General features: G+C 38.2%; 1 protein-coding gene across 2 annotated transcripts in view; it reads right to left on the minus strand.

Moving 5' to 3' along the window:
• Positions 1-2,194: 2,194 nt before the first annotated feature.
• The window catches only part of LOC117470448 (cGMP-dependent 3',5'-cyclic phosphodiesterase), a 144,183-nt gene continuing 122,223 nt past the window's right edge, over positions 2,195-24,154 (minus strand). For both annotated transcript variants that reach the window (XM_034115225.1, XM_034115226.1), the window contains exons 10-31: positions 21,629-21,703; positions 21,383-21,424; positions 20,653-20,721; positions 20,427-20,557; positions 17,615-17,726; positions 17,464-17,503; positions 16,912-16,975; positions 16,441-16,522; positions 15,805-15,979; positions 14,661-14,773; positions 12,861-12,938; positions 12,630-12,752; positions 12,435-12,505; positions 11,595-11,717; positions 11,422-11,509; positions 10,852-10,899; positions 10,255-10,329; positions 10,037-10,136; positions 8,952-9,064; positions 7,687-7,725; positions 7,468-7,574; positions 2,195-5,590 (exon numbers count right to left, since the gene is read on the minus strand). In XM_034115225.1, coding sequence (XP_033971116.1) covers positions 5,356-5,590; positions 7,468-7,574; positions 7,687-7,725; positions 8,952-9,064; positions 10,037-10,136; positions 10,255-10,329; positions 10,852-10,899; positions 11,422-11,509; positions 11,595-11,717; positions 12,435-12,505; positions 12,630-12,752; positions 12,861-12,938; positions 14,661-14,773; positions 15,805-15,979; positions 16,441-16,522; positions 16,912-16,975; positions 17,464-17,503; positions 17,615-17,726; positions 20,427-20,557; positions 20,653-20,721; positions 21,383-21,424; positions 21,629-21,703 — 2,103 coding nt within the window. In that variant the 3' untranslated portion in view covers positions 2,195-5,355. The remainder of the gene's footprint in view (positions 5,591-7,467; positions 7,575-7,686; positions 7,726-8,951; positions 9,065-10,036; positions 10,137-10,254; positions 10,330-10,851; positions 10,900-11,421; positions 11,510-11,594; positions 11,718-12,434; positions 12,506-12,629; positions 12,753-12,860; positions 12,939-14,660; positions 14,774-15,804; positions 15,980-16,440; positions 16,523-16,911; positions 16,976-17,463; positions 17,504-17,614; positions 17,727-20,426; positions 20,558-20,652; positions 20,722-21,382; positions 21,425-21,628; positions 21,704-24,154) is intronic.

Here is a 24,154-nt window from a genome sequence, read left to right on the forward strand (position 1 = left end):
CATATTTTCTTTGATATAGTTCAGACATTTTGGGATGCTTTCCAGTATTGGTTAACATAGCCTACAATGAGCAAAACATTCCTGTCCTAACATAAAACAGAATTTGGAATGAGTAATTCTGTTATTTTAGCTAAATATTTCATCCTCAATATTTCTCCAGTGTGTATTGGTTTTCTAAAATAAATACTGGAGGAAACTATACAAAAAACAAACATTTATTTACACCTTAATTCCTGATTGACCACTTGGGTGGGTAGGCCTACATACTTACATCAACACAAAGTAGCCCTAAGCTACTTTAAAGGTGGGGTAGGTGATTTAGGAGAAACCAGCTCGAGTGCGCTAAAATTTGAAAATACACAACCGGAAAAAATCTGCCACTTCCTTACAGAGCCCCTCCTCCAACACACACGAGCGCGCATGAGATAAGTTTGTGCACAGATGGAAGGCTGACAGGCAGGTAGGCCATCCAGTTATTTTAGCCGGGCCGGCTAAAATGATTGGTCGTGCTTTTTACAGTACTACGGCTTCCACAGATGACATTTTTTTATGGATTTTTTGTCAAAGCACTTAAGATATTCATTGCTATCGGGATGTTAAGAGCATTCCATGGAATATAACAACAAGTGTATCTCGAGCCGGTTTCTCAAACTTACCTACCCCACCTTTAAGATACGCATTGATTGCATCATTTAAATGTTGCAGGTGGAACTCATGTTAACTAGCATACTTGATTTAGGTCTACTGGTGCATTGCCTGTGATTTGGATGGATAAGTTAAAGTAGGCATCAATAATGTTCATGTAGGCCTCTACAACAACATACAAAGTAGGCCTAAGCTACGTAAAAGTACTAGTTATGCAGAATAGCCCTTTTTTCAGAATACCAAATATTCTATTATTGAATTAAGATTATTCACACAATTATTGCATCATTTAAATGTTGCAGCTGTTGAAGGTGGAACTCATGTTAACCACCAGACTCTATGTAGGTCTAATGTTGCATTGCCTGTGAATTCCAACAAATAATGAAGAAAGTACATGTACACTATTTATGCCTTTTATTATTTATTTATTTATTTATTAGAAGGGACCCTATAGCTTATTTATTATTTTGCATTTTATTAGTGTTATAATTGTGTTTACATTTTAAAATGTTTAAGAATAATTTACATTATCACCAATATATTCAGCACAACATAGAATATAATTGGAATTATAGAATTGGGAGGGATGAAACCCTTTTTAATGGTCACACATGCAGAGCACACAGCACACACAGTGAAATTTGGCCTCTGCATTTAACCCATCCTAGTACCAGGAGTCTAGTACTAGGAGTTATATCAGTTATTTTTAATAGTTATCAAATCAACACTGTTATTCTGTTATCTGACAGAGATGGAAAAAGTACTCATATGGTTAATTTACTGATAAGAATATATCCGACAAACATATAAATAATAACAGGGATGGAAAGTCACTAAGTATAAGTATATAACATAAACTGTAATCCACTTCAATTCTGATTATCTTGAATCTTTCTTGAGAACTCAATTTTAAGTAAACTATTTATACAAATCTATCAAAGGTCAATATCATACTTTAACTCCTCCGCATTTAGAATTAATATCTACCTATTACTTATTCAGATTAGGATTTTTCATACATAATTCAGATCTTCATACACATGTTTTGATGTCATTGGTGCAATATCCATGCAGAATGCTTCATGCAATGTCACATTTATGTTTGATTTAATTTGACATCAGTTGCTTTGTTTGAAGAGCACAAAACATTATATTCTTGGCAAAAACGCAAAAACGCATGTACTCACTTGGGCCTCATCCTAAGGAAAGCGTCAGATACTGTACAAACAAGTTATTATAATGTTTTTCATACGATATGCAGAATGTGGAGAAGAGATGTTGCTGTTTGCTGGGGGAGGGGGGAGTAATGGACTGTAGTAGATTTCTGCCCCAGGGCCTCCAGTGTGTTAATCCGGCCATGCTTATACAGTATCAGTATGTGGGACAGGCCAACAGGATCAACAAAGATGCCACTGTGATGACTAAATCAGTGTTGCAGAGCCCTAATGCCACCTGAGTGTTACACGTTCATGGGGAAGCAATATTGCAGAGTATGTTAAAGCTACATTTCATGTTGTGTTGTATGCACTTTTAGAGACAGCAACCCAGAAGCCTTTCACCAGATTTATTCCAAGGAAGAAAAGAAAATCTCAAAATGTCATCTTCTTGTCAAAAATGTCCTTGATCTTTACATCTGAAGAAAAATAAGACCACCAGCACTCAGATTTCAACAAAACAAATAATTAACAGATGACTGGATTTAGCTGTCCGTATAATCATGTATACATTTCAGATTAAATTGGGTTATTATTTGTGGTAGATTATCATATGTATAATCTAAATACACATGTGGTTCTCTTTCACCTCCTCTTTCTAATAGTCAAAGTTTGGGGTTGTTCAAAATGGCATGAAAAAAAGAGAACAGGATGCAACCACTTTAAATACATTAAAAAAATTGAATTTTCCCATTGTAATAATGAAAGACAATCAAGTAGCATTTCTTTTAAAACTTTGATATTTACAGCAATTCTATTTTTGCCACTTTTAACAATTATGTCACAGGTTTTTATTACAATGACATTACTTCACAGGTTAGAGTCCCGCTGTTCTGTCATGATGGGAAAGATTGTGTTCATAATTTCTTGATAATGTATCAGAGAAAAGTTTTATAGAAACACAGCCCTCGACTTCACACCAACATTAGAGAACAAAAATAACTGTAGGTATGCCTGTTTATATCTTTGCAGCTTGGCCAGGAAGTAGACAATGTTTGCTTGGCACAGTTAGCCCTGACTCTCTATGACAAACAAAGAGGGGACGGATACACACTCAGTATAGAAAACTGTCTCTGGTCCGGACACTCAAAAGCATTTTAGGATTACATTTGTCACAGGCATTTGGATTTCTTCTTATGGAAACATCATGAACTAACACTTAAATGCCTTTGAAAACTCAGAGCTAAAAATAATTTAACAAGAGGCATAGGTATTTACATAGGAATCTATGCAACGTCACAGAGGCAGACACTTTGTATTGCACATGAAAAAGGCAGGTACATATGAAACAGTGGTTTAAAAAGAATAAAAGTGGGATAACCACATGTGAGTAAGAGAGAGTCTACAAACACATCTGTACGCCCTTTGAGAAATGTATCGTAAAAAAAGACCAAGGCAGATCAAACCATTGCATTCAATCGCACTGATGCATATCCCAAAGTAAGTGTATAACACATAAATCAAACCTCTTTGCTTACCAATTAACCATCATCCCCAATGCACCCTCGTGAGACCCTTTGAAGAAAAAATATATATTTATTAAAATCCTATGATAGCAATATTTTTGCTTTCATCTACCCTCACTTTCATTATGAACTGAAGTACACTGGAGGTTTGCATCTGCATCATCTATCAACACCAGCGTTTCTTCTTGATCTCCATTACCGCCAGTCCTCTCTCTCTTATCTGCTCACCCACTCATCCATCCACTTCTTTGCTCTCTCATTCTCACCCCTCCACACACAGTACGTGCAGTACTGTTTTCAGACGTTACTCTTTGTGTAACTATTGCGTGGTTGTTTTACCCCAACTCTGCAGCATTTCATATTTTAAATATTGTTAAGTAAAACTGAATATGGCATATTGTAACACAAAACCTCATGGCCCCCGTTCTATATGAGGCACAATCTGAGAACTTAACATTATTTGTATTTCTGGATGCAGCAATAGTGAACTGTTAATGCTTTCAGGACAGAGTCATTTCTGTGATGGCTACATCTCTAGTTCCTTCTTCTTAACTATTTTTTGGGTGCATTCATAACTGAAAATGCTGATGTGTCTGCCTAATAATTCACTGGTGGTGGTATATATCATTTTAAATAGAAAGAAGTGAACGTGACATCTGAGGTCTTCACACAGGTATTTCACAAATATACATCTTTTTGAGCATTGTGATCATTCATTCACCACATTGATACTCAAACTATGTCTATAACAAATATACAACATACATATTAAACAGACTCTTTATTTCAATTTTCATATATTAAAAGCTCTAAGAAAGGCAGCAGAGATGCGCAATAAGGCAGATCCATATGACACACTGAATGACACACTCCATATAACACGCTCTACTCTGGCACATTTACACTAACAGATGAGATGGATCTTTTAAAGGGCTTCGGTTGCTCACTATCTAAAGTGGTTTATGAGGAAGTCAGTAAACTAAAAGTAAAATGAAGTGAGATCGGTGCGAGAGAATAGGAAGGATGGCAGAGGGTGGGAAGGATGACAGAGAAAAATAAAGTGTTTTAGATCATGATCAACCTTTATTTGAGGTTTAGATGCATCCTTGATGCAGTGACATGCAGATTAATGCACAGGGAGTGTGTGTTTAACGTTTTATGCATGAAGTTGGTGTTATGGCCAGGGATCTGTGACTCTGTCATTGATCAGTGATTGTCAATTTGTCCCTTACATTTTCCAAAAATTGAGGACACATGAGGGTTATAACGCTGTGTGAGTAAATGAACTAAATCTCTGTTGTACAACATGGTGATGAATTAATTAAATATATTTTGAAGAGCTGAATACAAAAATCGTGTGTGATGGTATAAAAAATGGACTGCATTAATTTCTTAGCCATGGAGAAATCAACACTGACATAAAATAAAGGAATAATACATGAGGTGTCCATACAGCATGCATTCATAAGCATCAGGTGAGGGACTATGGCAGCTGCTTGTGTGTGAACAACGCTGAGCCATTGAAATCAAAATAAGCCATTATGAAACAGTTTACAGAAAGTATAGCACTTTATCTCACTGATACATGTTGAAGCAGTCTTTTCCATAAGAACTGTTTTTTGTCTGTTGTGTGTCGACACAGTATGCACATGTACATATGTTTGTCAGTGTGTGTGTGTTTTTACAATCTTAATCAGGACCAGTGCTCTATGAATGAACTTGTGACCTGTGTTTAAAAACTCATTTTTCCAGTAGAACTTCTGAAAAAGACAAAAGTCAACACCTTCTGCTTTCCTGAACCAGAGACACAAGCAACATGTGGCGTCTAATCACTGAACCGGCTCAGACGGATCTGCTCGTTTCAAATCACTCATCTGATTTAATTAGTTTGAAACTTGTTCTGTCCATTCTGCATGACCAGCTAAACATCTAGGCGATGGACAGCAGAGAGGTCCCTCCCTCTTGGGTCACTCCAAAGGTATCCTCGGCCTCTTACTGGACCACAGAGAACTTCAAGCTTCCCGCTGTCGTCACTGACCGCTTCCTCCTTCTTCTTCTTCCAGGCACCCGTTGATGCAGTGGTCGTCGCTCCCGAAAGCGCCCTGGGACTGCAGTAGCTCGTACTCCTGGTCCAGGAAGTCTAGGCTGTTGTTGCTAGGCAACCCACGGACGGAGAACTTGTGGGACACTTTGGTCCACTGCTCTCGATTTGCCGCCACTCTCATGTACAGCTCAGTGGCCTCAGGAAACAGTTCAGAGAGGAGCCTGGAGGACAGAGGGCAGTGTTGGCATGTGAGTAAAAATATGATTATTGATATACAATGAAGTGTGGTTTTAACGTAATTACTTTACAAGAAAATATCTTTATCACACCCGTGTTAAGAATTTGGCCACGTCTTTACAGTCCCAATACAATTGATTAATACTTTTATTAAAACTAAAACACCACTGTATTGTGATACACCTGTTATATATTGGAAAACAAGGACACAGTTCAGAGAGGAGCCTGAAGGACAGAGGGCATTGTTGGCATGTGAGTTCAAATAGGAGTCTTTGGTCTACTTTCTGAAGTTAGGTGTCCACGGGATATTTTACAAAAAAACATCTTTAGCACGCCAGGGCTAATTATTTTCCCAATATTCGCCCTTACAGTCCCAAATAAAATAGATTTAAACAACTTATACCTACTAATACACCACTGTATATATTGTAGTACAATTTGCACACTTTTACTTCATATTTTAATGTTTATATAAACATCTATTTTACTTTATTTTGCCTTTTATTGCACATTTAATTTGAACCTTTTATGATTGTACAACAAATAACTTTACTTTATTTGATCCTTTATCGCACATTTGTAAAAAAAAAATTAATTAAAAAAGTTTTATTCTATTTTTTGTATCTTTTATTTTATTTCATACTAAAGTTAAGTACATGTCATAAACCCAAGTACCTCGGGAAAACTAAGTATTTATTGTGGTCTTCCTGAGCAGCTGGCACCTTGTATTGCAGCCTCTGTACGAGTGTGTGTGAATGAGTGAATTGTATATGCCATGAGACCGGAAAGAGCACGATATAAACGCAGTCCATTTAACGTCAATTCATATTCTGAAAAAGGTAAAAATGTAATTGATTTCATCCAGCAAGAAGGTTTTGTTTTTGGTTTAGTTTCTTGGTTTTGCTGAAAGGTTGTAGCATTTGCCAATGAAGGAGCTCTTTACATTTTGGAGTGGATCCAAATTACGGGATTATCTTTTAGGCTTTTCAAAGGTCTATGCTCTCAGAGTGCCCTTCTAGTTTGTATTATCCTTTTTTGACTCACTGGCTGGAGACTGTAGTCTGCCTTTGGTTGCTTATTTCAAGTGGCAAAGACTGATCTTACTCTAATGTCTTGCATATCTTATTTCTAACAGTGATCTATAGTGTACAGCACTAATTTAGTTAAACCTGCATTATTCAATTTGTGGCTACTTTGGGGAAGTGCATTAGGTCCCACATAAAACAATGTCACTTATCAAGTCAATATGGCGAACATGTTACAAAACAAAGCAGACAGTGAGCGAAATTATCATTCATTTGGAGTCTCTGGCCGCCTGCCTGGCTGAATGTCAGAACAATATTCATTCTCTTTTCAGGTCTTTCTTGCTCCACAGGGAAATATCTGTCTGCTAATTCCTCCACTATGTTCATCAACACGTCGGTGTGTCAGCTGTTTGATTCTGACTGGGTGGCAAACAGTGAGTTGGTTTTGGTTGGTGAGTTGGTGAGAGCTGTAAAACTGTGGGGTCATAAAACCATAAAAATTAGCTAAAGGAAGCTAGAACGGTCTGTGAAGCTCAGGGAGAATAGTGCTTTTTATCAGTGGGTTTTTCATCGATCAGTTGTACAGTAAATCATTATCTTTATTTTGATTAGACTATAGCTTTAAATGATCAAAAACACATTTTCACTGAAGACAATCCAAATCCAGTTTAAAGTTATATATGCTCGTGTTGAAATGAGATTCATACTTTCAGTTATCTCCCTTTGTTCAATAATTTCAATGTTGGGACAAAGGTCAGTCCTTCCCCTGATACAAAGTAGTTTGAGATAAAAGGGTTCAGGGGAAGAGGTGGGATGTTATAGCACTTTGTACGTACTTGTAAATTGGCATGGCGATATGTTCCATGAAGCTTATCTGTAGTTCGGGGATGTATGCTTTCTCTCGGTCCATCATCTCACTGGGCCTGTTCCCCATGGCTTTTTCCTGCACACACAGACATGAGTAATGAGCTCTCTAATGTATAAAACGCCAAACACTTAAGAAGATACTTATTAAATTATTTAACATTCAACAGGCCATGTTCACTGGCACATACCAGATCTCCTTGAGAGAAGAACTCTTTGTAAATCAGCTCCTGTGAACACAAACAGAGAGACATCTGTTATTGTTAATATGGTTTCATATTCATGGTGACGTTGGTAAAGCTTAATTAAATATAGTTATGAATTGTCCCAGAATAAAGTAGCAAATATCAACTGGAATCCTCCATAATTATATATTTTAGGGACAGACCAATTTTCCGTTGACATGTTTGTTTTTTAAAATAAACACAAGTATTCAATATTTGATCCAAATATAACCTTAATTTGACTTTGCTGAATCATTTCTCATTTCTCATCATCACATTTAATTATTTTGTGAAATTACGTTTTTGTTAATCCCCAATCATTTTCTGGCCATTGAGAAAATAAAGTACCAATTGAGACCAAAATAGACCAGAGTTTGTATTAAACAGAAATGTGCTTCCGGTTTTGGGAGAAAGGATTATAGTGAATTTGCTGTACTGTAGGTGTTTGGAGATTTAGGGTTTAGGGTGTATGATTTAGGATTTAGGACAAGGGTCAGGGGGGTTTTGCTACTGGAAAGGGGGCAGACCAAGATTAAGCATAATCCTAAAATGGAGTTTCACAGAATCGAGAATAAAGGGTACATAGACAGAGAGGTTGTTTCCAAAAATACAGCTAAGAATCTCTGATCCTTATTGTCACATAAAGGCATCAATTTACTGTGTAGTAATTGGGAAATGGAGAATGTAAGGAATGCACTGCTGAAAATAAGAGATGCAATAACATTATAGAGTAATACAGCATGACTAACAGTGACAGGATATAAATGCTCTGAAACTGCATTACAGCAGTCCTTTCACTTCATCAAAACTTTTTTTGTATGAACTTGCAACAAACTGTTTGAAATGACAGGGCAATTTGCAAGTTGTGATACATTGATTACTAAATATTAATCATTGTTCACATTAAAAGGATAATTGAACTAAAACAACAACAATCTCTGGACTGAGACACATATACATGATTGTACAAACGGCTGAATATTTGTAAAAGTGTTTAGCACAAAGCACATACAAGGCTGTTCACAGGATAGGACCAAAACTCTGCCTTCTGATTCATATATTGTTTTCTTTTACATAAACAGGACTCTCTAAAGTTATGATAGATGGACGTATGCAAAAAATCTGTTTGTGTTAAAGTTCATCAACAACACACTCAGCTATATGTGCGGTTACATATGTCACATTATAATGTAAAATATAGACATTGGTGTAGACAGAGACTATAAACTGACAGCAATCTTGCGAGTGGTTTTCCAGCCCTTAGTTTGGTCTGACAGGTCACACGATGTCATCAAGAGGCACAGCAGCATGGAGCGGTGGTTGCGGTTTTTTGGATCGTATCCATCTGAAACACACACATGCAAAATAGTTACTCTATTTTAACGGCATTAACAGACATACATTTGAAGAACTTATGAAAGCCACTGGTAATAACTCTAGAGTTCATCACACCTCTGTAGGATTTAAGACATTTAACTGATTAATATTTATTTTTTCAAAACTCATTGCATTTTAATGTACTCAAAAATGTACCACATCGAATGTTAGGTCAAGGCAATTTGTGGATTTGGTAGGGAGAAATTATACTTCAATGGTATCTTAATACTGTATATTTCCATTCTGTGTTGGGTTAAACTATTTTTCATCCATAATTGACAAGTGACACACTGTGGTGCAAGGCATTCAGTAAGTCATTTAGAAGCTTTTAATGTCCTTGGGTTACTTTAACAGCACACGATGATTCAACAGAAGAGACTTTCACTCAGGATAACTTATAATTGGTTGCATTCAGGCGTAGCAAACTGCTGGCCAGGAGGTTACAGTCAATTATTTTATGTAAGAGTGCAGTAAGCAAGTGCCTTTTCAAAAGGGTAAATAGTCCAATAAAAAGATAGGATTACTAAGACTGTTAGTGATGAATGCTGCAAGTTTGACCCTCAGATCCAGGAAAAATAAAACTGAAAAACTAGAGTCATTATGAGCCTTTTGTGTTCGGTCGACTAGGGAGCCAGCAGAGGAAATTGGTTTATAATGTCACAGTCCATCTTGTTTTATTTGCGTCAAAATGGACATATATTGATTTACTTGTTTAATCCAAAAACGATGACAATTGTTGTTATTCTACTTGTTTGCTAACATGTATTTAATTGGCATTTTTTTCACTAAAGAAATCAGCCCATATTTTTTGAGGAGAAATTGAAAAATCTTGGTTTGTTGTCACCAAATATGTGAACAAAGCCTCCCTTTGCTTTTCATGGTTGTGAGTTTAAAGCAGAAGTAGAGATGTGTCTGTGCATACTGAACTACTGAGGCGTACCATCAGCCATCTTCTGCAAGTCCTTGAAAATGCGTAGGTGGTGAGCCAGGTCTGTAGCCAGAATGATGTCTCTGATCAAATCCAGCATTCGTGTATAATCCTAAAAAAACATCAACATTTACTTAAGCTTACACATAGCTGGATAGCAGAATTAAGAACATTTTAATTATAATTAAGAAACATTTGTTAATTGCGAATGTCAGATTTGAATAGCTTACCTTCCTGTTGAACTTCTCAAAGATGTTGCAGCCGTGAGTGTTCAGGATGGCGATGGCCTGGGCAAAGTGATGTCTCTGTGAGGCACATAAAGCATGATGGGGAAAGTAAGTACATTTAAAATCGCTGCTTCTGAAGGAATGTTAAGTCAGGTTGCAATACAACAAGCAAAACCAGTTTACATGCCTCCCAGTGCCTCATCACTGCTGCATGGAAATCAAGTTTGAGTTTGGCCACTAGGTGTCGTATCAGCACAAAACAATATTAGTAGATCACACATACTGAAGTTCATCAACATGGAAGCAACAAACAAATATAGGACAATTCTACAAAGGTTAATTCTACATATTGCACAATTGAATGCGCTCATTAGAAGTGAGGTCATATTAAGTGTATTGTTGACTGCATTTTATTCAGAGGTGATTCTCATATTCTGATTTCCTCATTTGTGTAAATGGTAAGGACCAAAAAAACACCTCTCAACTTAATATATTCATGACCTTTCACAATACATTTGTATACAGGCACATCATGTTGTTTGAGCTCTGTTTCCAGTGAGCTCTCCCACATCCCTGTGATGTAACTGGTTGTGAGTTTACCTCCATCACAGATCCCTCTGAGCTGTAGAGAGCAGCCAGCACCGATTGCTGAAAATGGAAACAGACAGACAAATGAAACACTATCCTTTCAGTATACACATTATATTGATTCAAATGAAACAACATCCTTTGATAACATCCTTTAACTCTACTTGTCAGCTTGAATATGAAAGATTGAAAAAGAAAAATCATAAAAGAAGCTGCTGAAACGATGACCTTTGTTGCATAATAAGAGCTGGTATGTGCGTCATTTAGGTGCTGGAGGGTTAAACATGATTACAGAGGAGCAGTGCGAAATGTTTTTATAACACAATGACATCTAGTATCTCAGTGGGGCGAATTCACAGACTGAGAGACGCTGACGTCACAATGATTATTTGTTGATATTAAAAGCCTGAGCTTAAAACATTTACATTTTTAGTCGCCCTTTTTTATGTTGCAGGTAAAGTGATGCTCTGCTACACTTCCTATTAAGGAGGTTCATTACCCCTTTCCCCTTTTTATCATTTTCAACGCTTCATTGTAAGCCCTCTGAAAAGGCTAAAACAAAAACATAATTTCTGCTCTTACTGAGGCGACTTGGAAAGAATTGTTGGTGCCACGGTGATCCAAGTCATGGCACATACAGGACACAAAGAGAGCAAGAATCTCTATTTCCCTAAAAAAAAGAGAAGAGAGAAGGAGGGTTAACGATCAAAACAACTGCGTTTTGCTACTTCTGTAACCAAGCGTTTTACACCTACTCGAGGTAGTTGGATAGCCCTAGGTTTTTGTAGAGCAGGTAGCAGAAGTGTGAGACAGAGAAGGCGTGCATCCAGTTGTGGTAGGGGGGGTCCCTGTAGCCTTTCTTCACCATCAAACAGAACCTGACACCAAAGCAGGAGTTTTATTATCAAATACAACACAACATGCCACATCTAGCACATGTAAACTCATTATTTTCCAGCTTCAAGGTTTGTTTTGGTTCTATTTAATACTTTCAATTTAAACAAATCTATAACTTTGCTGAAATGCTGAATCGCTGCACCGGGAAATGTTCCTACCTCCCAACGCAAGGAACGATTTTGACTTGAAGTTAACGGTATATTAAAATAATTTATAACTCTACTGATCAATTCTGACCAAAATATTCAGCCGTTCTGAAAAAATGTTGATTTTAATCTAATGCATTATGTCAACAGATTACACATAATTGTATTAAGTTCGTGGAAAGCAATAATATTAAGTTGACCCTAATATTATAATAATTTAGTATTACTTATTAGGTAGAGCTTCACTGTGATGAGACACTCCTGTGTAATCACTCAGTATGAACTTCTAATTTTTACATCTTGTATGCTTCACTGCAATCGGGATGATTACACCAATGATAATTAGAATACATCAAACCTAAAAGCACTTAACTTTAACAATCTAAGAAGTTTGTGTGATATAATGATGGAAAATAAGGACCTAGTACAAAACAAAAACTGGAAGTATTCTTAATAAATAATGAGGTAAGATAACATTTGAAAGCAACTGGAGGACACACTCATACACACAGAATCTTAAATTGTGTCAATGAATTGATGGAGTTGTCAGACCTGGCCAGAGTGTTCAGGTCAATCTTGTATGTGTTGATGAAACCCATGTCTTCAAACATGCTGAGGATGCCCTGCAGACACACACACAACAGGATCAGTCAAATGTTTCTGTTTCGTTGAGCTTCCTCCACTCTGTGTATCTAATCTCTCTTTGTCTCTCTTTTTTCACATCTTCTCTGAACCTCTGTCTCTTACCAGCGGCGTGGTGTCATCAGGGAGTGAGCGAGGTGTGTACGTGAACTCGGCAAAGCACGGGTGGAACTCCAGCACGGGTTCAACCCCCGTCACCAGCAGCTTAGTAACCTCTTCCTCTGAAACCTGCAACATACACATACTGAATCATATTGGGTAAATAATACGGACAGTGTCAGTAAATAAAACACGCCTCTGAGCGAGAGTAAGTGAGATGCACAATAGTGATTTTACCTTCATATGGTACATCATCATCTCATTGGCCAGGTGGGATCTGAACTGAGCTTCATGGACTCTCTTGTAGAGCAGAGACTAAAGAAATAAACAATTTGATAATAAACCAACAGTTATGTCACATATTACAGGCTACTGTACGATGCACAGTTCAGATACAGCAAGCAAGAACTCTAATCATTTTTCTCCTTTTTCTCAATTTTGAAAAATAGCACTGGGTAAACTCGATCTATGGCATTCATAAGAGCATAATTTAAAATACTTTGTCACTAGTTTTTCAAATATTTGTAAGAATATCTTAAGAAAAGCAGCGGTCAAAACGTTGTCTCCTGCTTGTTATAGATCATCCAGCTGAACCTTTAGATACCGGTCACAGCATACTGTACACCATTGATTAATAATATATATATTAACGAGCTGCCTTGAAGGCAATACGCTTTCATATTAAATATCTTTACAGTTTATAGATAAACCATTGAGTATCTGCAGTTATTCAGAGGACACTGCAAGAGCTGCTAAATATGAAGGTGGAACAGAAATGCTCATCACTGCTGTACTATGACTATCAGCTCTTCTTTTCCTACCATCCTTCTTTCCTTACTTCCTTTCCTCCTTCCTTCTTTCCTTCAGACTTCCGTCCCTCCTTCCTTTCTCTATCGTCTCTTCTTTATCTCTATATTTAATGCAGTGCCTTTCTTTTGGCACATTATGTGAAATCAGATGTAAATCCTTTAAATTACTCAAATCAAGTGTGACTGCTTATCGGCATTCTTTAAAGGGAAGATAAATAAATCCAGTTGAATCATTTTTAATCAACATTTCCACTACGTTCTGGTAAGAAAATGCAGCAATGACAAATATGATGAAAAAGTTTTATCGGCAAACACGCTTAACAGCGAATGAAAACGTGTTTTAATCGAGATAATAAATATTGGATTATTGTGATACTTGCAAAGGATAAGAAATCAATGCAAACTTTAAAAAACGTATCATGACAGCCCATCTTCATCATCGTCTTCATGGGCTGCATACACCAGCGTGTCTGAATGTGTGTTAATGGGTTTGCAGCAGTGAGTGCCTCTGAACTACGCCATAGAAGCCACTCAGCTCCATCACAAACTGAATCTCTTAAAATTTCCCCGGAGGCTTTGCTCTGCTCCGCCTTGAATGAGTGTTTTGCTCCCACTGAATTGATCCCATTTTCCCAGACAGGATTGATCTCTCTGACAGCACTCACAAAAGACCTATCACTCTTTTAAGGAGAAAGGGACTCTTAGTACACTAGTGTGAAAGCCTATTGTAGAAACTTTTCCTTAATTCCTCTCGCACAGTCACATTTAATTAAGGGTTACTATTGTGAAACTTGCAGAGATTACAATATTATACATTACATTGATTTTGTGAGCTATTGATCAAAACCAAGCGGAGATAATGAGCTAGGATTGTTTACAATGGGTATGAAGAAGAATGTGTAACTTAGAAATGCTGCATTAATTCACTTTTAAATGGCTGAGATAATAAAAAAAAAGTGATAGAAGCTGTCTTCCATGAACTCAGACGTTTGGGTTGTTAATTAATATGTAAATGTGTAGTAGATGTACTCAATGCTTAATAAGCTTGCTTAATAGCATGACGTATCTGTTTCCTCATATACAAAACAAGTGAAAGGCAGCATATGACTTTAATACAAACTATTTAATGCCTTGTCCATGACCTGATGTCGTTGCCTATTGAACAAGCCGGAGCAGTAAATGTAAAATGAATAGAGTGTCAGTTCTTTCAGCCGGAGAAGAGACTTACATGAGCGAGGCTGATACCACAGTAGATGGAGAAAGCCATGGCAAGGTCCTCGTCGAAGCGGTTGAACCACGGCCCGTTCATTTTATTCACCAACTCAGCGACTCCAATCACCTCTAACAGATGAGGATTCAAAGAAAAGAGAAGAAGAGAGAAGTACAGATGAAGAGGAAAATAAAGGTGGGATGTACAGTGAGGTTGTGAATTGAGAGAGTTGGTGATGAAGAGAGTGGAAAATAAGGCAAGGAGGTCAAAAGTGCAGAACAGACGTTGAATAAAAATAGAGCCACTAATTTAAATTGATTAGACACTGCAGCTGAACCCAATTGCACAAAAGAAAAATCTGAATTGTACCTCTCAATCGGAAAGTTTTCTATACAGAGACATATCACAGAGCATCTAAAGTCAATCTGCGTAGATACAGCAAGAAGTCGGGAGCACGAAAGTCGGGAGCGTGATCAAAGAGTTTTCTAAAGATGTCTAAGTATGGAAACGTATGGAACTGAGGATAGTTGCCTCTTCAGCACTTTAACATTTAGGAGCAAAGAAAATTATGTAACAACTCTTTGTGCTATTCTGAGAGAGAGAGAGTCTTTGTGGAAATGTAGCATCGTTTCTTAAAAGGGAAAAAGAATCTGATACTTTATTATATTATCAGCAGCCTCACTCTTTCATTATTAGGGCTTAATTGGACTCCTCAGGGGTAACTGGGCAGATAACTCCAATTCAAGATAACAGATGTTGCCAAATGTTGTAAAAGAACAGTAGAAAAAGATTTAGTTATGATGTACCGAGTTGCTTGAAAAGACTGTCCAAGAGTAGCTGAATGTTTTTTATATTAAACTTTTAACCTAGAATAATGACATTTTGGCAATTCAACATGTTAACTACAACCTACCTATATATTGATGTATTTTCTGATTATTTGGATAATTATGATTTTTACTTTTTTTCCTTGACATTTTGTGTGCACAAGTTCCCAATTAATGGTATTGTTTAAATTAGTTTTCTTCTTATTAGCTTGTATAAAAGGGGATTTACAGATATTCCAGTTTGATGACAAAGTTTAGAATGCGTGACTTTTTTGTATGTTAGGTGGAAGAGTGTGTGTGTGTTTGTTTGTGTGTGTATAAGTCATTGTTGCTACCATTGCTCTCATCTTTAATGGGGAAGCAGAGGATATTGCGAGTCTTGAAGCCGGTGCTGTCGTCCACACCGCGGTAGAAGAGAGGATGGGAGTACGCGTCCTTAATGTTCAAGATCTGACCTGTGGTCGCCACGTGACCGGCAATACCCTGATCTGCTGGAATACGAAACTCATTCTGCACACACACACACCCACACACACCCACACACACACACACACACACACACACACACCCACACACACACACACACACACACACACACACACACACACACACACACACACACACACACACACACACACACACACACACACACACACACACACACACACACACACACACACACAAACACATTGCTTATGTCATCAGGAGACACTTTGCTTCTTTTACACGATTGCTTTTAATTGATTGTTGACAGTACAGCCAGACAGGTTATGCTCAACAAAAGACGCTAACGACATCCTGCATTCCAGTCCGGATGGGGACCTTTGTTGAATGTCATTCCCTATTTCTCCGTTCCATCGCATCCTGTCTATCTTGACTGCCATCTCACTAATAAAGACATTATATCTCTCCTCTAAAAGGTCACAGGAAAGACACATGCACCTGTCTGTGTGTGTGCACGTGTGTCTCACCTCCTCGTCACTGACCACGCCTCCGTCAAACACCTTAGCCACCAACTCATGACTGACTCGGTCCAGCAGGAACACAGAACAGCTGGAGAAACAGAAAGACAACGAGACAGAGTTAGAGGTGGGACGGAGAATGAAGCAAAGCGGAGAAAATGAGAATGTTCTATCTTGTTTAATCTCAGGTCATTTTGTACTTTATTCAAATGCGGCAAGACGCTTAAGAACAAATTGCAGAGATAGTCTTTTTAAATGGAGATGAAGACATTCACACTATGCACACACACACTCTTTCACACACACACACACACACACACACACACACACACACACACACACACACACACACACACACACACACACACACACACACACACACACACACACACACACACACACACACACACACACACACACACACACACACACACACACACACATTGAAACATCCCTTTGAAGATGAATCAGAGGTCTTACATTTCGGCATCACTGAGGTTCCTGGCCTCCGCTACAATTTCCTGTAACAGCACTGACACATCATCTGAAAGGAGAGAGAGGGAGAGAGTGGGTGAGAGAGGAAACAAAAGGAAAGCGGAGGATATTAAAGGAATAAAAGCAAAGCCCAGATAGACACAAACAGAGATCATACAGTGAGCAGCGGTACAAGATGATAAGAGCTTTTGTAATCAGCGGTTGGGTACAGTGAGAGGGCAATTTGCTGTACCGGTGGATAAATTCTTTGCACCTGCAATCACGATGAATCATCAATGACTTATTGTGCAGTTGGTGCTTACCGTTAGGTATAAATCTAAATGACTCAGTATAATTACAGGATAGAGAGGTGGAGCCATCACTTTCAATGCCCTTTTGATTTTATGGTTATGATAATGGGTGTAATCACCTTTTCGGTAGTGTCACATACAATTACATGCCCCATTCGTTTCACTGGGCGATCACTTAAATATGGGCCATTAAAGCAAATGATGCTACAACGTTCTTTCTTCACATACAGAGACAGGCAGAACTTACCCAAGTGTGTGAAGAGATTTTTGGCCACTTGTAAGAGTGCCTGGGTGAAGAAACAGGGGACACGGAAAGCTCTTTAACTTCATGCATATTTATGAAGGCATATATAATGTGTGTATGGGTGGGTGAGTGAGTGTGTGGGCATGTGCAGTACCTGGCAGTCCACTTTGAGTTTCTGTTCTTTCTGGAAGGCCAAAGTTGAAGTGAGGACCGTTGAAGTGTAGCAGAAACAGTGCTGGATCGCGTGCTCATCTGCCTCTGTGTGTCTGTGGCAGGGAACACACACACACTTAGCTTGAATATTTACTTCAGGACGCAAAATACTTTTGATTTTCTTAATATAAATACTTTTTATGATCCCTTGTTTATATTAATATTAATTTATCTGACAGTGTAGAGATGGACTGGAAATGGGAGAGAAGAGGCTGCAATCGAACATTGCAATAATGTTGCATGTGTTGTAACCCCTCAGCTAGCAAGGTACCCTGTTATTAATACATATTTAAAAGTTTTCAACATGTGTAGCAGAAATGGTAAATTACCTTTTCAATCTAGAGAAATTGTGATTATGGAGCGTTTTTCAAGCAAAAGCTTTAATTATTTTTTTGTTCTGGCTTCTTTAAAATGAGGCTGTGATGCCTTTTCAGTTTTATCTATTTATATATATCATATAAATGTGATATCTTTGGATGTTTTATCATCTTGGGGTAAAAAAAAAACACGTTCAGTACTAGCATAAGCAAACTCTGGTTTCCTGCAGGTGCTGAATGGGACTGTGAGTCTTTAAATGAAATGACATGCAGGCAAATGAAGACTGATGAATGAAATTATCTGCAGTGATGTTGGTAATTTCCTGCAGTTATCTTCCTTTGCCTACAGAGGGCAGTAGTAGTATTGTGTGGATGTGCCGAGCAGTGTGTAGCTTGAGGGTTTATTCTTTTACTCTTTCCCAGGAATCCTAGCGGGGGAGGCATGATTTAAGCCGAGACTGAAAAAAGGCCTGGGAAGCTCAATCTAAGGGCATTTGGGGTCGCACTCTCAATACTTATCAGTCTTGTAAATCAAGCTGGAAAATAATTTTCTGTGGTACCAGCTAGTTATTTGCAGTAGTCTATATTTACGCAGCTAGTGTGAGAACCAGCAGGTTTCCAAAGAAAGTTGGACACAAAAGCCCACAACAAAATGGTATTTGTGAACAACATTGTTAGGAAAATGTGTGTGACCTGTTTGCTCTTGTGTGAAGCTGCCATGGGGTTGGCTGCAGTTTCTCAAAGGGTACAAACAAAACAAAACCCTGCCTCAGAAATAAATCCAACAGGCAATCGACATGGCCTTCCGAACATTTCCGCCAAATTTCAACATCTACCTCAACTGGTATTGGCCTTTTTCAAGTATTTTCTATTGTCATTATGCAACACAGGGTTGCATTATGTTATGAAAGAGAAACATGACAAAGAGAAAACAAATAGTGTAGTGCATCCCTATAGAGCAGTTTTTGAATTAGCATCAGAAGACATTTAAACAGCAGAAACACCAAAAATGTTTAATTCTCTGGGATGATATTATATTGTCAACATTTTCATTTTCAATCAGCTTTCACATTTGAGCACCAAGCAGCATTGATTGTCTCTGTTATATGGCAAGTTCCAGTATACTGAATGTCCTGACATTTTTACACTCAGGGTGCAGGGTTATCATGAAAACATGTGACTCTGAAATTGTAAAAGGGTCTGATTCCTATATAACTGTTCACGTGTGTTTCCTAGGGCACCAGGCTGATTTACATGTTTAGGTTGCCAGGCTGAGACAAGTTACTCTGCATATAAATATGCAATCTATATAATGAGGGGATGTATCTTTGAGATAAATGTCTCGACTAAAATCTGTATGACTGCGCTCACAGCGAAGGATAAATGTATCACATTTTAGGCACAGTTGCCACCATAATCCTGCTGCTGTTACTATGGTAATGAGATGCCAGCTCTGTCATCAGTGCCACCGGCAGAGGGGGAAATTATAGGACATGATCCCCTCTCATCTGTCTTAGTCGAGAGAGAGAGAGAGAGAGAGAGAGAGAGAGAGAGAGAGAGAGAGAGAGAGAGAGAGAGAGAGAGAGAGAGAGAGAGAGAGAAGAGAGAGAGAGAGAGAGAGAGAGAAGAGAGAGAGAGAGAGAGAGAGAGAGAGAGAGAATGGAAATAGGAGGGATTGTCCTGTATTTGGGTGTGAGTGAGCCTCAGTGTGAGTGTGTGTATGATTGTGGGAAAAAGAAGATAAAATATATGAATTAATCAGAAATCAGCAGACATTTCTATAATTAGATAAGTAGAAATGTATGCAGCTTGACATGGAGATGGTGACGTATGGATGTATGAATAGATGGACAGATTACATTAGCATACTGTAAGCCGCTGTTAGATAAATATGTGTGTCCACTTTGAATCAGTGCTTCAGGAATTATGAAAATCCAAATAATCTTCTGGCTGACATCCCAGCATTTTGAATATACGTCAGCAATAAGCATCAGTTGATAAAGTACTGTAGTTTTAAAGGTTAGCCGGAGGAGCTTTATGCTATTATCCTAATAAACACATTTGAACACACTCTGCATGAAATGGTTCAATTTGATCCAATGATAACAGAATGTAATTAAGATGGAACTCGGGGAGCGGTAACTTCTGCCAAGGCAAATCCTTCTTTCAATTTTCAGTGCGTAACTTGGACGACACAAAGAAGATGTGTTGTATTTTAACACTCAGATCCTTTGATAGGTGGCATTGGCGTGTGGGGAACCATTTTTTCTCTCCAATTATTCCAAAACCACATGAATGCCGCACAAATGCCTCTTATAGTCTTAACAAAAGGGGAAAGACAATAGTGTATCCCCCATTCATTCAGATCAACCAATAATGACATAATCTCCTTGGTGTAGGTCATAGCTTACTGTGTGAACAGTTTGTCTTGCATACCTTTGCCCATTCTGCTTGTTGAAGGCGCACGCTAACGCCACCACCTGACCAGTCGCCCTGCTGACCACAGGGACACAAAGCATGGAGGAGATATCACAGCCCAACATGCTGGACAGCTGCCTCCGCTCCTCCTGAGAGAATGAGAGAGAACAATAAGGTTAATACAAAGGCAAAATGTGTGAATGGATAAGTAAGAAAGATGGACAGAAAGGAAATGTCTCCTTACGGCACTGATGTCTTGAAGAGTGATGGACTTCTTCTTCTCGACAACCTGACCAAAGCGTCCAAACATCAGCTGGAGAGAGGAGAGAAAACGAGAGAGAGAGAGATAAAGGAAATGTGTGTAATGAGAGCCGGAGACAGAAAGAAACCAGGATTGCTGAGTGAGCCCCTGGAGATATAAATAAAGCTTGTTTATTCAGAGCGAAGTCTATTACCTCCCTTGTTAAAATAGCATAATTAACCCAACAAGGGTGTGTTTTCTCTTGTCCAGATATCTCTCTGCTCCAATTACTGTTGAGATTTCACACATCATTTAGCCTGAGTACATGCTTTTTTTCTGCACCATAATGGAAAACCATGTTCAAAATGCTTTGTCTGCACCACAACCAGGGAAAGGGGACTGTAAGCACCCAAAGAAGCGATTACTTGTGCAAATGTCTTAATTACAACCCCTGCCAGGGATTATAAAAGATTATATTTGTTAGGGGTGTCTTCCGTTGTCAGTCAAAACAACCCAGGGTAACAACACAATGGCAACAACACTCCCTATGACACCATCTAATGGCCTCCATGGTTTAGAAACACAAGTGAATGATTATGCCACTTACTAAATGCAGGCCTTATTTACTACACAGTGAACGAATAACACAAAATGATCAAAAAAGGCAAAGATGTAGGTCATGTGAAAAGATGAAATGAATATATGTGAGTAATTAATTTGTTTGTTTTCTCACCGGGAAGCTGATTTCCTCCTCCAGGACTTTGTCTCCAACAACCTAAAGGTCACAGAGGTCAAAGGTCACGGTTTAGTTATCTGAGTCATCATTAATATGGCAGAGGGCATTTATTTGTGTGTGTGTGTGTGTGTGTGTGTGTGTGTGTGTGTGTGTGTGTGTGTGTGTGTGTGTGTGTGTGTGTGTGTGTGTGTGTGTGTGTGTGTGTGTGTGTGTGTGTGTGTGTGTGTGTGTGTGTGTGTGTACCTGGCAGAAAAGCTGGTGGTTGTCCTCGGACACCAGTAGCAAACAAGAACACTGCGACTGAGTCTTCTCCTGGAGCTGAAGGAGAACACAAACATGATATCAGATGGTGAATCACAGAGAAAAACTCTCTTTATCAGACTCGGAGAGATTGTTTTGAAAGCCTCAATTCAAGGTGTTTTGGAACATAGTCAACGTGTGAAGAGAAGATTAGAAAGCAGTAGACAGTGGGAAATAATTGGGGGTAAGGTGCTGAAAGGGTATATTATCTTATCTTAAATCTCAAACATTAAAACCTTGAATACATTTAGCTTTTATTTAAAGAATGCATTCAACTGGGAAATAAAAAATATTTTAAATAGGCACATTCGTCCACATTATTGTTATGCAAGTCACAGGGGGAACGTACGTCATCATACATTTGCTGAATCAGTTTTCACTGCATTTTGTTGCATTTTGCATATATGTTATGAAACCTTTTTGGCAATTCGTCAAGCTTTTTCTGTGTTTCTTTTTCAGAAAGCATGCATAAAAAGAGGTGGATATCGGTCATAGATGTCTGTAAGTCTAAATGTAGAAGTGTGTGTGCGCTCAGTAGCCTATCTCTGCTGCTGCTGTGCTCTGTAATGTCCACAGATTTACAACAAACTTCCTACTGCTGTCTGTGATGAGAAACATTTCATTCATAGACTGAAAATCACTCATGATGACGCAAAATAATGCAGGTACATAAGCATGTACATGATCACACCCACACACACACACACCCAAAGTCACAAGAGCAGCGTTTCCTTATCATTCTTCTCCGTAATCCACAGAGTGGGATAGAGAACAAGCAGGAAAGACATATACGCCAGTCACTGCCAACACACTCGCCCCCGGCACACACACTAATGTGAACTAACACACAATCACAACCATAAACACAAAAGCAAGTTGCTGCACCCACATATAATAAACCCCTCCACCCTCTTCCTTCCCAAATACAGTTAATCCCATGAGAGTCGCCCCAAGCTCTTCCCAACAAACTGACAATTCCTCAGTAGCAACAATCTTCCGCTTCCTTTCCTCCCTCCCTCCCTCTCCCGTTACCCCTCTTTACAAATGTAACAATAAACAGGCGAAACAAATCATGTCAGATCCAAAATACATTATAAAACCCCTGCAGTCTTTTGCACCACCAGAACTTCTCCCTCTCCCTTCCTTCAGATGCAGGAAAAATACTACAAATTCAGGTTTAGAGGCATCAAAGACTAACACTTTAAATGCAGGCGGCATGGCTGCTGCAGTGTTTTTCTGTCCCATGAATCCAGTCCTGCGGCGCCAAGGTAGCAGGGAAGGTCAGGAAGGCGATAACTGTTTAGACTTTACCCTTCCACAGAAAAATACCTTCAATTTTCTTTTAAAGGAACACATTACTTTAAAACCATTTCAATAATTTCTCAACAGTTCTCACATTACGATCACTGCAGTAAACAGCAAATGAGTTCCTCATATATATATATATATATATATATATATAAAATGACAACATAATGAGAAAAAAGCTGACAAAATAACTTCTCAAAATGCTGAAGTTGGAAATTGTATTTATAAATTCGATACCACTTTACAATAAGACTACCCTTATAAAGGATTCATAAAGGGTTTATAATTAGGTTATGAATTAGGTTGTACACACTTTATTAATCATTAAGAACCATTTATAAACCAGTTCTAACATAGTTTTCATCCATCAACACAGGCTCACTATTTGGCATGATGACTAAGCCTTATATTGGCTACTTAGCGAGAATCAACTCAGTGAACAACAGATACCAAGGATGCTGGCTGATGAAGAAGACGAAGTAAGCTATGGTAGCCAATATAAGGCTTAGCAGTACAGATAAATGTGGGCTCACTATTTGGCAAGCAACCGGTCACAGTTGCCCTGTTTATCTCATGTCTTATAAAAGCTTATTAATGATTTATAAAGTGTTCACAACCTAATTAATAAATGAATTACAAACTATTCGTAAACCCTTTATAAGGGTAGTCTTATTGTAAAGTGGTACCATAAATTCTGATTAACATAATGTTCTAACATAATAACAATAATTCAAAAACTGCAAATACTTCAGATTACTATAATTTGGCGATATCATTGTTTACAGTCCGACAAGCAACGTCAGACGCAAGAATAAGTTGGAGTTGAGAGACAATGTCTACGACCTGATTGTATCACAAGACACCAGTTTACCCTCAGTTAAGAGTATTTGTTATTTAAAACAAGTTAAAACGATCTGAGACGATAGCCAACGGGTTCAGAGATGCTCTTCTGCTCTTCACACGGACCATTAACCACATTTAACCAAAATCAGTTCAAATGTTGCAATTAGATCTGCATATATTTTGAATACCTAAATCTAAAGAAATAGACCTTCTTGACATAACGTATAAATGAGGGCTGCAAGGGACGATTGCTTCCAGACTAATCAATGAATCATTTGGACTTTAAAATATCTTTATATAGTCAATTAATCTGTAGTC

The sequence above is a fragment of the Trematomus bernacchii genome, unplaced genomic scaffold (genome assembly GCF_902827165.1).
Source record: "Trematomus bernacchii unplaced genomic scaffold, fTreBer1.1, whole genome shotgun sequence".
Classification (NCBI taxonomy): domain Eukaryota; kingdom Metazoa; phylum Chordata; class Actinopteri; order Perciformes; family Nototheniidae; genus Trematomus; species Trematomus bernacchii.